At 39.8% G+C, this 13,130-nt stretch overlaps 2 protein-coding genes across 5 annotated transcripts in view; both read right to left on the bottom strand.

Annotated features, from left to right (window-relative positions):
* The window catches only part of LOC123970855 (epidermal growth factor receptor substrate 15-like 1), a 31,966-nt gene extending 29,190 nt beyond the window's left edge, over window positions 1-2,776 (bottom strand). Inside the window, exons 1-2 of the mRNA XM_046049213.1 lie at window positions 2,729-2,776; window positions 1,810-1,851 (exon numbers count right to left, since the gene is read on the bottom strand). Of these exons, the coding sequence (XP_045905169.1) occupies window positions 1,810-1,851; window positions 2,729-2,755 (69 nt within the window). The 5' untranslated portion in view covers window positions 2,756-2,776. The remainder of the gene's footprint in view (window positions 1-1,809; window positions 1,852-2,728) is intronic.
* A 606-nt stretch (window positions 2,777-3,382) lies between these two features.
* rad23ab (RAD23 homolog A, nucleotide excision repair protein b) overlaps window positions 3,383-13,130 on the bottom strand; it is a 21,510-nt gene continuing 11,762 nt past the window's right edge. For 2 of the 4 annotated variants that reach the window (XM_046049187.1, XM_046049190.1), the window contains exons 4-10: window positions 9,721-10,133; window positions 9,459-9,505; window positions 8,924-9,051; window positions 8,718-8,835; window positions 7,652-7,836; window positions 6,961-7,107; window positions 3,383-5,358 (exon numbers count right to left, since the gene is read on the bottom strand). In XM_046049187.1, the coding sequence (XP_045905143.1) occupies window positions 5,245-5,358; window positions 6,961-7,107; window positions 7,652-7,836; window positions 8,718-8,835; window positions 8,924-9,051; window positions 9,459-9,505; window positions 9,721-10,133 (1,152 nt within the window). In that variant the 3' untranslated portion in view covers window positions 3,383-5,244. The remainder of the gene's footprint in view (window positions 5,359-6,960; window positions 7,108-7,651; window positions 7,837-8,717; window positions 8,836-8,923; window positions 9,052-9,458; window positions 9,506-9,720; window positions 10,134-13,130) is intronic. The other 2 variants (XM_046049189.1, XM_046049188.1) reach the window with 2 other exon arrangements.

Raw genomic sequence — 13,130 nt, 5'->3', positions numbered from 1 at the left:
TTATCATTCCTGTCACCCAGTGCTCATTCCTTTTATCATTCCTGTCACCCAGTGCTCATTCTTGTCACCCAGCGCTCATTCCTATTATTATTCCTGTTACCCAGCGCTCATTCCTATTATTATTCCTGTTACCCAGCGCCCATTCCTGTTATCATTCCTGTTACCCAGCGCCCATTCCTGTTATCATTACTGCTACCCAGCGCCCATTCCTATTATCATTGCTGTTACCATTCCTGTTACCCAGCACCCATTCCTTTTATCATTCCTGTCACCCAGTGCTCATTCCTGTTATCATTCCTGTTACCCAGCGCTCATTCCTGTTATCATTCCTGTTACCCAGCGCTCATTCCTGTCACCCAGTGCTCATTCCTGTTATCATTCCTGTTACCCAGCGCCCATTCCTGTTATCATTCCTGTTACCCAGCGCTCATTCCTATTATTATTCCTGTCACCCAGCGCTCATTCCTATTATTATTCCTGTTACCCAGCGCTCATTCCTATTATTATTCCTGTTACCCAGCGCCCATTCCTGTTATCATTCCTGTTACCCAGCGCCCATTCCTATTATCATTCCTGTTACCCAGCGCCCATTCCTGTTATCATTCCTGTTACCCAGCGCTCATTCCTGTCACCCAGTGCTCATTCCTGTTATCATTCCTGTTACCCAGCGCCCATTCCTGTTATCATTCCTGTTACCCAGCGCTCATTCCTGTTACCCAGTGCTCATTCCTGTTACCCAGCGCTCATTCCTGTTATCATTCCTGTCACCCAGCGCTCATTCCTGTTATCATTCCTGTTACCCAGCGCTCATTCCTGTTATCATTCCTGTTACCCAGCGCTCATTCCTGTTATCATTCCTGTTACCCAGCGCCAATTCCTGTTATCATTCCTGTTACCCAGCGCCAATTTCTATTATCATTCCTGTTACCCAGCGCCAATTCCTGTTATCATTCCTGTCACCCAGCGCCAATTCCTGTTATCATTCCTGTTACCGAGAGCTCATTCATGTTATATTATGTCATGTATTCATGTAAATTGTTTTTGTTTTTAATAAAAATGAAATATAAACAACTATTTTTTAAAGTAAGTTTGGCCAATCATTTAGCCAATTGTTTAATACATTACATGATAAAAACATTGATAAGCCTGAGGTTGTGCTCTCGTTTAAAACAAGAAAAAAAGGTGTTGCATTTAAAAACAAACAAGCAAAAAAAAAACATTATAAAGTACAATTTTGCCACAAATATACAACAACATGTAACCAACAATTTCTTTAAAAACACTTTTGTTAGGGAAAAACAAAAACAACTTGCTTTTAAAATGACACGAGTTTTGGTAACAGGACTGAGAAAAAAAAGTTAAACAAATTTGCCTGATAGTGACCAATATATATTTGAAATATTTTAATGAGTGTGTTATTAGATTCAGTGTTGAAAAAACATAAAAAAATGAAGTTTATTTTGGAAGACAACCTAATGGCACGCATTCGGTGGAATGGCCTGTTTTTCACACGTGTTTTGCATAAATAAGGATTAATGCAAATGGAAAGCATTTATATAGGCCTTACTAGTCTTCCCACCACTCAAACCTTTACACTGCACGTCACATTCACCCATTCACACACTGATGGCAATGGATGCTATGCAAGGTGCCACTCATCAAAACGATACTAACATTCATACACTCAGCAATTTGGGGTTCAGTATTTTGCCCAAGGACACTTCGACATGCAGACTGGAGGAGCCGGGGACCCAAGGCGCGCACCCATGTTACAGTATAGAAGCAATATGCTTGGAGTCATCGTCTTACCTGTCTGTAAAAGTTCTCATATACAGGGTTCCCACTTGACAACTGTGGCAGAAAGAGAACAGTTTTGCACTGTAAATCAACCCATGCACTTCTCTCTACAGGTGAGGTTCCTTCAGATACAATCACCGATAACATTTAAGCAGTGTATTCTAAAATTTCACGTCACGCTTCTATTACCAGCGTATTTCAACCAGCTGAAATAAGCTTTGAATTTCGGTTTGTTGAAAGAGCTCCCATGCCCTTCTGCTCACAATAACAATGATATGGCAAACCAACTGTATTGTCATTTAATGACTGTTGCGCAACCGCAGCAGGCAAGGCACTCGCTACCGTGAGTGCACACCAGCCTTAGCATTAAATTGGCCACTAGTGAACGTTAAGACTACTGAGTCAACACTAAGCACCTTTAATGAAAGCTTAGCCCAGGTTAGCGTGCTGTAATGTTATAGCATGCATTCTAGCCACAAGAGCATGTGTATTTCCATCCTCATACTACTTGGCATCAATGCTAGGCTAGCAAGGTTTGCTAGCTTAAGCACTGAGCGTTATGACTTTCTGATGCTTTGTTACACGTCCGTGCGCAGGCCTGCCCAGGTCTAACTTTCTATACAGTGCCCACGTTGCTCGTTATGTTTCAATTTGTAATCAGTACGTGTAGTTATGTCGCAAGTTAATAGCTACACGGCTAGCTAGCACCAGCTGAGGCTAACAAGTCCGCTACCTAACGGTACTGCAATAACGTTAACGTTAGGCCTTATTCGACCAGCTGACTGCCTCATTTCTAGCTGCACTCCAAAGAGAGCTCTTTTTTTTTAAAGCAAAACAAAATGCAATGTCATGAATGACACATACTATATCATTCTATTTATTATCTTAGCCTAAAATTAAAGTGTAGAGTCGTAAATTGCTGCATCTATACCTGAGTGAGAGATGTGTGAGCTGCCATCTTCCCTGTTGCTGCGGGAACGCTCCCCTCCCTCTCTCTCCCCCTCTCCATCCCCCCCCTCTCCAAGGCAACACTCCCCTTAGCGGACAAGCCGATCCCTCACACCCGGGCATGGAAACATTTATCGACCAGGGAACAGACTTCAATACACTATTTAAGATCTGCTAATTTTATGTTGCCAAACATTACATGGTCTGCAAAATAACAAACATATTTTTATTTGTTGTTGGGTAATTTCTTTAATTCAGCATAAAGTTAAATTAGTGTACTTTATAGTTATGTTGTGCTGAACCACAGTGCAGCTTATGTCGGTCTGTATTAAGGTGCTGGTGTGTGATAGCTGCATTTTAAATCCCATTGCATAAATCGTGGAGTTTAAAAAATGTTAAACTAAAATTGACCATAAAGGAAAGCCTTCATTTGTAAAATTAACTTATTAATTAACATATTTTATTCATCACTTTGTGCTTGCTATGTTTAAAGGCATGATACACTGATGTACATTCCTTGAACATATCCACTGCTGTTCTATCACCAGCTAAAACTAACCTGGAAGTGTACCTGACAGTGAACATACCTGAGGCTTGCACTTCATTCACTCAAGAGAAAACATCTCCTTGTCGCACCCACTTTGTAAAAGCCATTTATTTTACACAATGCTGAAACACAGGGTTTTAACAACAATTCAGCAAAACCCCAACCGGTGTATTTAAGGTTGTAAGATTTTTTATAAACCCAAAAAGAAAACAAAACATTGGACAAAATGGGTAAAAGAACACAAACTGAGCTCAGAGAAACACCACACTATTGGTGGCACCCTTCCTAACCCCCTGCTAAGCTATAAATAACTAACAATCTCATGCAAACAACCTCTCACAGCTAAAGAGCAGCATTTGTCACAGTAAAGTGCCCCCCCATTTCTGCGTACTCCATTTACAATGTATTGCAAAACTTCCAGTCATTGCCAGTTCAATCACACTAAAGATAAGTGAAAGGAGAAACGGCACATGCTGAAAGCTGAAAAAATATTCTTTTTGTTTTGGCTTTAAGCACTTATTCAAATTCTATTTAGTCCACTTTTGAAACGGTAAGTGATTAACTATCAATAATTAAAACTAATGATGATCACCAATCCTAGGACACTCTTAACACCATATTGTAAACCACAACACCATTTGTAAAATGAAAATCTTTAACAACCCATAAGGCATGAAGGAGCAACGGCTCAGACGCTTACAGCTTTAAGATGCATAGTAGATGCGATATGAGACAAACTAAACAGAAACAGATTGTCTAAAAGTAGGAAGTGGGCTATTTGATCATTCAAGCTAAGGAAATAGTGAGAAAGAACGCAACTTTTCTTTTTACAAAATCTCAAGTTTAGCTCACAAAGCATGCTAGTGGTACTTCATAATCAACTTTCAAATTCCTTCATCTGCAAAAGAACAAAACAAACAAACCCTCCATAGTGAAAGATCATAATGACAATTCAAGATGAGCGCTGCATCCCGGTGTACCCTCATCTCCCACAAAATACACCACAACACACATACTCTTATAAGTAATTATAAAATACTGTGATTGCAATAACAATTTCATTGCATGTTCCAGAACCCCGAACATGCAATGAAATCCGGTTCTGGTTGTGAAGTTAATCTCTGCTTACAGCTGACCGATTTGACCAAACTTGTCTACTGTTTTTGGAATTTCCACAAAAAAGTTGGGCAAATTATAAATATAAATAATACTCATGGTGAGTCAATAATAACATAAAAGTCAAAATTTTGACTGTCCAGTTAAAAAAAAAAAGACAAATGTTTTATTTTGACTTCCCATGAGTTACTTCTTAGCAATTCAAACAGCAGCAATTTTATTTAACTTGCAGAGTTATTAGGATTTTTTCCAAGGATCAAAGAAGCAGAAGAAATGAATTGATCCGACCTGAACTTTAATATAAAGCAATGCTAGCTCTCAAACAGTGAAGTCACCAGTCTGCATCACATTTTCAGGTATACCCAACATGGAGGGTGCAACTGCACGTGTTGAAAATGTGTTTTGTCATGTACATATTCACTACAGATACACTCTGTCGTAAATAAACTGTCTACATTTACCACATGCTCTACAAGCAGCCTGTGAGCTGACTGCAGAGGGCACCTGTTGGTGGTGCAGGTGGTGCAGACTGCAGACCTATTTTCTGGCATGACTTTTCTCAGTGTGATCACTCGGCACAAGCGGCAGCAGAAATGATGTAGCAGCAGTGAGGCACAGCTCAGTGTGAGCTCCTATGATGATCACCACAGCAAAATGTAGAGTAAGCAGAACAGCGTGTCATCATCTTCATCACCATCATCAGACCACAGTCACATGGTGTGAAAAGAAATGTCCTCTTCCTCTCCAGTCCTTGTTTCTCCCAGGGGGACCTTGTGTAGCGAAGTCATCCACTCTGCGGCCCTCTGTTGAACAGTAATGTGTCAGGTGATGTTTGGTTACTCGTCGTCCCATGTTTGCTGTAGCAGGAAGTTAGCGGCCAGATTCTCATTCTTCTCGCAGGCGAAGTAAGCCTGGATGACTAAGCCTTCAGGGAAGCCCAGTGCTTTTAACTGGAACACAACACACACGTTTACATTATAAACTCACACACACACCAGTACAGCTCTGTCTGAGACAGTTACTGGTAAGGGTGCATGCACCTATGCAGACATGTAAACACGTCACAACAGGATATAGGAATACACCACATTTTTAACCCAGAGTCAATGAAATCATTAAAAACATTGGTGCTGCTTGTGTTGCTGCATCAGCATCTGTACATTGCTCTATTGATTTGTTGCACACCGAATCACATCGATCACACTATGATCAAAACAGAAGATGTACTGATACATCAATATTCACCATCAGTATACAACACTGTCTGAACTCTCCAAACAAGCAGCCACAGAGTTACCAAGAATGTTGCCACTTCTAGCCTTTAAATATAACATCAGTTCATTATGGGTTAAAAAAGATAATATTTTCATGCTTCCTTATTCTGTACAGCTTGTGGGGCGGTGTACAGGTAGAATGCTTTTAATATTAATAATGTGTACTAAGTGTAAATGTAATGTGTACTAAGAATGGTTTGGTGAATCTAACATCTTGTTGAAAAGAAAAATAAATATCCTATCACAGGTTTGTGTATTTTAGCTAACTATTATTACAGTTGTTCTCAATTGCTGAAACACTATAACCAGGCTTTTGAATTAAAAATTCAAAGCCATAATGCCATTTATCAAAAAGCACACCCATTTCCCTAAACTATAAACACGGTTCCCCTGTTTTGAAGCATGATTCAGATTTGTTGAACTGTCACTGCAAAACTCACAAATCCCTTCATTTCTCATTGCCTGCACCATGTGGTCATTGAGAAAGCACTAATATTCAATATTGTAGCACACAGCTACCCAGGTGGAAACACAAAGAGTCCGAATTGATAACACACCAGTCAGAAGCTTCAACAGATAGATAAAAGGGCCAGAGTCGGTTCATTCAGTTTTGGAACAATGGATCCAGAGAAATGTGAAGGAAGAGAAAGAGTAGGAGGAGTAGGGAGAGGAGGAAGAGGAGGTGGAGAAGGAGGACGAGATTCTCTGGCCGGTCCCAGACTACGCTGGGGCAGAAGGATTTTTTTATTTGTTGTTTGGTGTGTGGTACTGAACAGTACATTAAGAAATAAAAAATGTGCATATATATATACATTTCTGGTTTCTTTTGTTGTGTTCATTGTGTGAAAAGGGGGAGAACCACAAGCAACATTACTAATTACCAGTTTTTGTAGTATTGTTTTCTCTCTGAATTTATCTCAACGGTGTGTCAGACTGTGGTAGTGTGTGTGCTTCTGAGGGCTTGTGTGTCATGTCTGATGACAAAGTTTGGTTTTTCAGCAAGATTGGATGGTTTTGAGTGGAGAGCTTCATTTTGATCTGAAAATAGGATGTTTGGGGAATTGGGTGAGAAGTTGTGGATTTGTGTTTAGAGTTTTGAGAAAAGGAGGCATCATTTGAAGAAATGTGTTTAAGCAATCTGGAATATGTAATATATGTAATACAAACTCTAGTATGTCAATGTGTGCCCTATTTTGATCATAGCGCAAGTTGTGCAGTTATCTAGACAAGACAATTCAATAACTGTAACCTGACTTACTACAGACAATGGTAACTGACCCTCTCAATGGCCTCCTTCTCCTGTGGGGTGACCTGGATGTAGTTGGTTTGTGGTGTCCCCTGAGCTTCAGCCCCGTCCCCTCCTGTGTCTCCACCTCTAGGCTCATTCAGCATCTGCACAAAACGCTCCTGGTGCTGCGTGATTTGCTGCAAGTAATACACACACAAGACCACCATACAGCTAATATACAGGTTCCCAGCCCCTAGCAAAAACAATACAGAACAGCTGATTACGATTATAGATCAACTCCCCATCCAACAGTAAATAGTAGAGCATGGTAAGCTGACCTCTGATTGTGTCAGATGTATTTAGACTTGTGTAGCACAAGTACATCATTCACAATCTCAAAATATAATTTGACTTTATATTGCAGAATATATCTATTTCATTTAACACAACACAACAACTAGGTACATCACTTTCTTACTGAGTGTTTAATATGTTTGTGGCAGATGGTTGCCATTATTTGTTCATTTTCAACTAAGTGCTTTAGTTCATAAGAAAACCGCTAAAGTGATCAGAAGTGCCCTTTCCATGTTGAAACAGTCTATTTATTCCAAGATCTGCATAAAAGACACTTTTTCCTGGGCTATCAGATGTACTTTTCTTGCTGCTCTGTGAACAGTTTTTTGAACTATCTTGCTAACAGACATGCCTGGCAGAAAGCTGGGAAGCATGCTGGTGTGGTACCTGCAGCAGCTGCGGGTTGTCTCTGCCCAGCTGCTGCAGCAAGGCTGGCAGGAGGGCTGGGTTCTGCTGGATGATCTGTCTCATCTGCTGGAACTGAGGCTGATTCCTCAGGAACTCCAGAGGGTTCCCTGTGGACACAGAGCCTCCTAGAGCAGGGGGAGGCTGGCTGCCAGACACTGGCCCTGCTAGGGTGGGGACAGGCTGCTTACTGTTGTTGTTTAGTGTGATAAGGGTACATTCAGGTAGACAGTATACAGACAAAATGACCAGATGGGAAAGTCTGTCTGGATATTTCAGTGAATTAAATAGCTGACAGAGGAAGGTATTCAATCAAATTGATACTAAAATCCACTATTGGTATGAAGCAGTCTGCTCACTAATTTGCAGCATTGCCCACAATGGGGAAAGGTCCAGCTACAGCGAGCCAATGGGAGAGCCTACAGTTCCTAGAATGTAGGATGTGTCTCAATTTCTTTCGCAGGCTTTTTTCTCCCAAAAAGTTTATTTAACAAAATTAGGTATCAGCCAGGGCCAATCCCAAAACCTAGCTACATAGTGTTAGTCTCGTGACAATGCCAGAATACAATCTATGTTTATATAACTGTTTCTCAACTGTGCTGTCAGCACGGTCAGCGTTTTATTTTCTTCTTCCTCCTCTTCAAAGGTTGCTAAGTTCTTTTTAGGATGCGAAGTCAGCGGCAACGCAACGTGACGTGAAAACAACATCTAATCCTTACTGGAATGTTTGATTTGCTCATTAATAATTGAAAATACTGGCTTCTGTGTGGCTTTCTTACCCATGGGAAGTTATTCCAACCAACGTTACAGTACTCTTACCGAAATGGAAAGGAGATCACAAGTAATTTCTGCCTCTTGTGATGCTAGTGACATGTGCTGTTTTTACCGTGTGAATACAGCGGTGCAGACGTTGTGGCAGCCTGAGGTTTATGTTTTACCAGTGAGCTGCATTTTGCATTGGTTTGGTGGAAACGAGTAATGAAACAATCTGGAAGTAAGCCTAAGAGAGTGATAGACATAAATAGAAGTAAGAAACGTGTGCTCTTACTGTTTGAGACTGCTGGGGGCTGTTGTGGTTGTTGTGTAGCAGAGGTGGGGGGGTTGGATGGAGCACTGTGTCTAACTGGCTCCTGAGGTGGCAGATCGCTGGCCTCGGCTGGAATACCCTACAGTACATAAACATTTACAACACACACTAGAGTACAGTGGCAGGCCGGGCGTGGAATGAAGCATACAGGCTGGTTCAAACCTCACCATGAGTAGATACTCCACTGCTCGGTCTGGGTTGTTGTAACTGGCTCTGAGTGCAGCAACTACCTGGTCCCGCTCATAACCCATAGACATAATCTCTGACACCAGGTTCTCATAGGCTGGACCTGTCACTGTGGGGACAACAAGAGAGGAAGGACAGAGACGAAGGAGGTTAATGTCAGATGGATGAAATGAAAACTTTCTTGATTTGGGAGGACAGACAAAGCTCAACATGTGTCGGAATTTCACAGTCAAATGTTCAGTGGTGGAAACGGACTTATTTAGACTAGGCTACTTTGTCTTCTCACACCAATTTTAGTCGGACTTTGACTGGAATTATTTGAAATACAAGGACACTAAATGGAATTCTTATTCCTTTTATCTGGCTGCTCTGCTGATGACAGAGCATAATGTCTGTGTGTCCTGGTATGGCAGTTATCACTGAGGACAAGAGGTGCAATTTTTGATGAAAACTCTTATCGACCAGGCCCTCGCTGGGATTTTTTCATGTATAACAGAGGGAAGAAACATTTATTACCCAGTATTGACGCTGCTTCTTCAAGGAGCCCCAGTTCATCAACAAGGCTTTGAGAGAGAAAACACTGAAGTCAGTTAATCAACGTTCCAAAGCCAGAACACTTACAGACATGAATGTCTGTACAAAATGTAATTGCAATTCTTCCAAAACTTGTTGAGACATTTCAGTCTTGAGCAAAGTGGTGGGCCACTAGCGTGGCTAAAAAGGATACACTGAACAGTAACAAATGTCTTGCTATGAGTGAACATTGGTGTCCTCCAACCTGGAAGCAAAGGAGTGAACTGGTTCAGTGGCAGATGGTTGATTCTCAGGGTCTTCCCTTGGCTTCTCTTCTGGCTGGGCAGCAGGGGTGGGGAGGTCTGACGGGGCAGACGCCGGGGCTGCTTCAGGAGCTGAAGCTGGGTCAGAGGCTAGAGTAGCAGCTGACGCCGAGGCTGGGGCTGTGTTTGAGTCCAGAGCTGCTGTTGCAGCAACAGAAGCCGGCGGGGTGTTTTCTGGGACTGGGGAAGGGGTTTCAGAGAGAGGCACTGACTGTGGGGCCGGTGTGGGTGCAGACACTGCATGTGTCAGTGTGGAGGGCACTTGTGCTGGGCCAGAAGCTGGGGATGGTGCACGAGCTGCAGCTGGTTGGGGAGTTTGCTGAGGGGCCGCTTGTGGAGTAGGGGCTGGTTTAGGCTAAAATGACATTTGAGAATTGATCATTAGTAGTGTGGATGTGATGACCAAACAGGTAGCAGCACTGCATTGTTCATTCAAGTTCTAAAGCCTTTCCATATCAGCACTATCTAACTCAAATATAAGTTGGTATTCAAATAATGGCTGTTCAAATAACAGCTGGGTAAACAACACAGGAGGGGTTGGAATTATTACTTTTAAAAAAAGAAAAACGTATTTCACATAAGTCAAAATACAAGTAGGCCTAAATAAATACATTAGAGAAATACATTTAAAAAAACAAAAACAAAAGGAGGAAACAACAGTATTCCTGGATTACCTGCATATCATACCTCCCACCAAATAATATCATACGTATATCCCCATAATCATTCCTACATAATACATATTCAGAAACATATGCATGTGTCTCCATTGAAGCATACATGCCTAAATTGTGTTACTTCTACTTTATTCATTTATTTATTTATTATTATTATTGTTTTTCTAAATACTTTCGCTGTGTTGAGTTGGATAGTTGTCTGCTTCCTGATAGGCTCCTCAAGACTAATGTTAACTTTAACAATTATTTCGTATGGACAGGGTGATTTTGTAAATGAGTATTAATCTGATACCAAGTTACAGGAGTAGATGCATATATATAGTTTGACATTTGACATTTGTTCTAAGCTTAATAATGTTTCAAAAGTTTGAATGATTTCTCATTTATATTATTAATTGTAAATGCTCCGCATTTGTATAGCGCCTTTCTAGTCTTTTTGACCACTCAAAGCGCTTTTACACTACATCTGCATTCACCATTCACTCACTGAGCCTAAGTGCTCAAACAGAAACTAACCTTCACACACTGGTGGAACAGCCACCAGGGGCAATTCAGGGTTCAATCTTGCCCCCTTCGACATGCAGCCTGGAGGAGCCTGGAGGAGCCTCATAAATCCAACCGACACTACCTTTTTTTTATTATTATGGCCAGTTTTTATAATCACTATAAAATATATAAATATAAAAAAATGCATAATTTATGATCTAGTGGAATGTTTTCTTTAGTGATCTTAGACAACATGGACACTATTTTCTTCCAAAATACTTGAAGTTTTGTACATTTCCATATCACATGAAAGAATAATAAAAAGATTCTTCAATATAACAATACCCTTTTTCCCCCCTATCCTCTAATAATTTGTCTTTCACCATAAAAAGGCTGATATTCCACAGAAGAATATTAGGAGAGTTATGACCCTTGAAATCTTATACTTCATGTAGATATTATGCGATTTCACATGAAAATGTTATTATGGGATTTTATTATGGGATTTTGCATAGTTTTCAAGGATTTGGGGTTAAACCACATTGACATAATACATATCTCTGGTTTATTGGTAGACACTATTCTTGTTTCTATGTCTTCCCATGTTATTGATTCCATATTACAATTATATGCCCATTTTAAAGAGTATCTTAAATTGATTGCAATATAATATTGTTATAAATTTGGGAGACCTAGACCACCTTTGTCCCGATAAAGATATCGTTTGTTCATACTAATTCTTGCTCTTTTAGCAATCCAAATAAAAGCAGAAAACAATAAGTTAATTCATTGAAAACATTTTTTTTTTTTCAAAAGGAAGAGGGAGAGCACTAAAAACATAAATTAAGCGTGGCAGTACATTCCAGTCTATTCTTCCCCAGAGCGAAAGTGGCAGGTATTTCCATCTTTCCAGGTCTTCAATGATATGTCTCAGGCTATTAACTATATGTTGTTGAAACTATACTGTCAAAATCAGAATTTAAATTGACACCTACATACTTACTGCCATCTAAAGACCACTTAAAGGGAAACTGCTGTAATGAGTCCTTATGGCAGTGTTCATCTAGTGGCATTGCTTCGGATTATTCACAATTTATTTTATAACCTGATAATCTGTAATAAATCTTTAGTTAACTAAGATATGATATATGATATTATTTGTATTTTATATTGATGTTTTTACCTTTCTTTTATGATCTTAACTGTAGCACTTTGTTTCAAATGTAAAGTCCATTACAAATAAAATGTATTATTATAAATTTTATATTATTATTATTATGAATCAGTGGAGACTCGGGGTTCTGTAATGTTGACAAAATGTAGCATTTATGAATAGCTTAATAAAAACATAGAAATCCTTAATGGGAATACCTTGAATTTCTTCCTTAAAGCCAATCATACAGGCAAGTGTTTCTGAAAGAATAAATAACAAAGGTGATAAACGGCAGCCTTGTCGAGCGCCTCTAAAAGACTGATTTGGGATTTTTAAGTCCGATACCAATTTCGATATTTGAGGATTTTAAAATCCAATATATCAACTGAAATTTATTTTTCCCTATATTTTAAGATTCAAATAACACAAACAAACATTATCCCTAACATTTGTTATGTTGAGACCATACCAAGATACCATGACATAATGCAGTTTTAAAAAACTTTTTTGATAGTTATAAATAGTACTTAAAGTAAATAGTGTATAGATAGTGGGTGCCATCAAATCAAAACTATAAAAAAAATACAATTACAGTGAGGAAAATAAGTATTTGAACACCCTGCTATTTTGCAAGTTCTCCCACTTAGAAATCATGGAGGGGTCTGAAATTGTCATCGTAGGTGCATGTCCACTGTGAGAGACATAATCTAAAAAAAATAATCCAGAAATCACAATGTATGATTTTTTTAACTATTTATTTGTATGATACAGCTGCAAATAAGTATTTGAACACCTGAGAAAATCAATGTTAATATTTGGTACAGTAGCCTTTGTTTGCAATTACAGAGGTCAAACGTTTCCTGTAGTTTTTCACCAGGTTTGCACTGCAGGAGGGATTTTGGCCCACTCCTCCACACAGATCTTCTCTAGATCAGTCAGGTTTCTGGGCTGTCGCTGAGAAACACGGAGTTTGAGCTCCCTCCAAAGATTCTCTATTGGGTTTAGGTCTGGAGACTGGCTAGGCCACGCCAGAACC

This window comes from Micropterus dolomieu, linkage group LG05, assembly GCF_021292245.1.
Source record: "Micropterus dolomieu isolate WLL.071019.BEF.003 ecotype Adirondacks linkage group LG05, ASM2129224v1, whole genome shotgun sequence".
In the NCBI taxonomy this organism is placed as follows: Eukaryota; Metazoa; Chordata; class Actinopteri; order Centrarchiformes; family Centrarchidae; genus Micropterus; species Micropterus dolomieu.
This window is presented reverse-complemented; position numbering and strand designations above follow the sequence as displayed.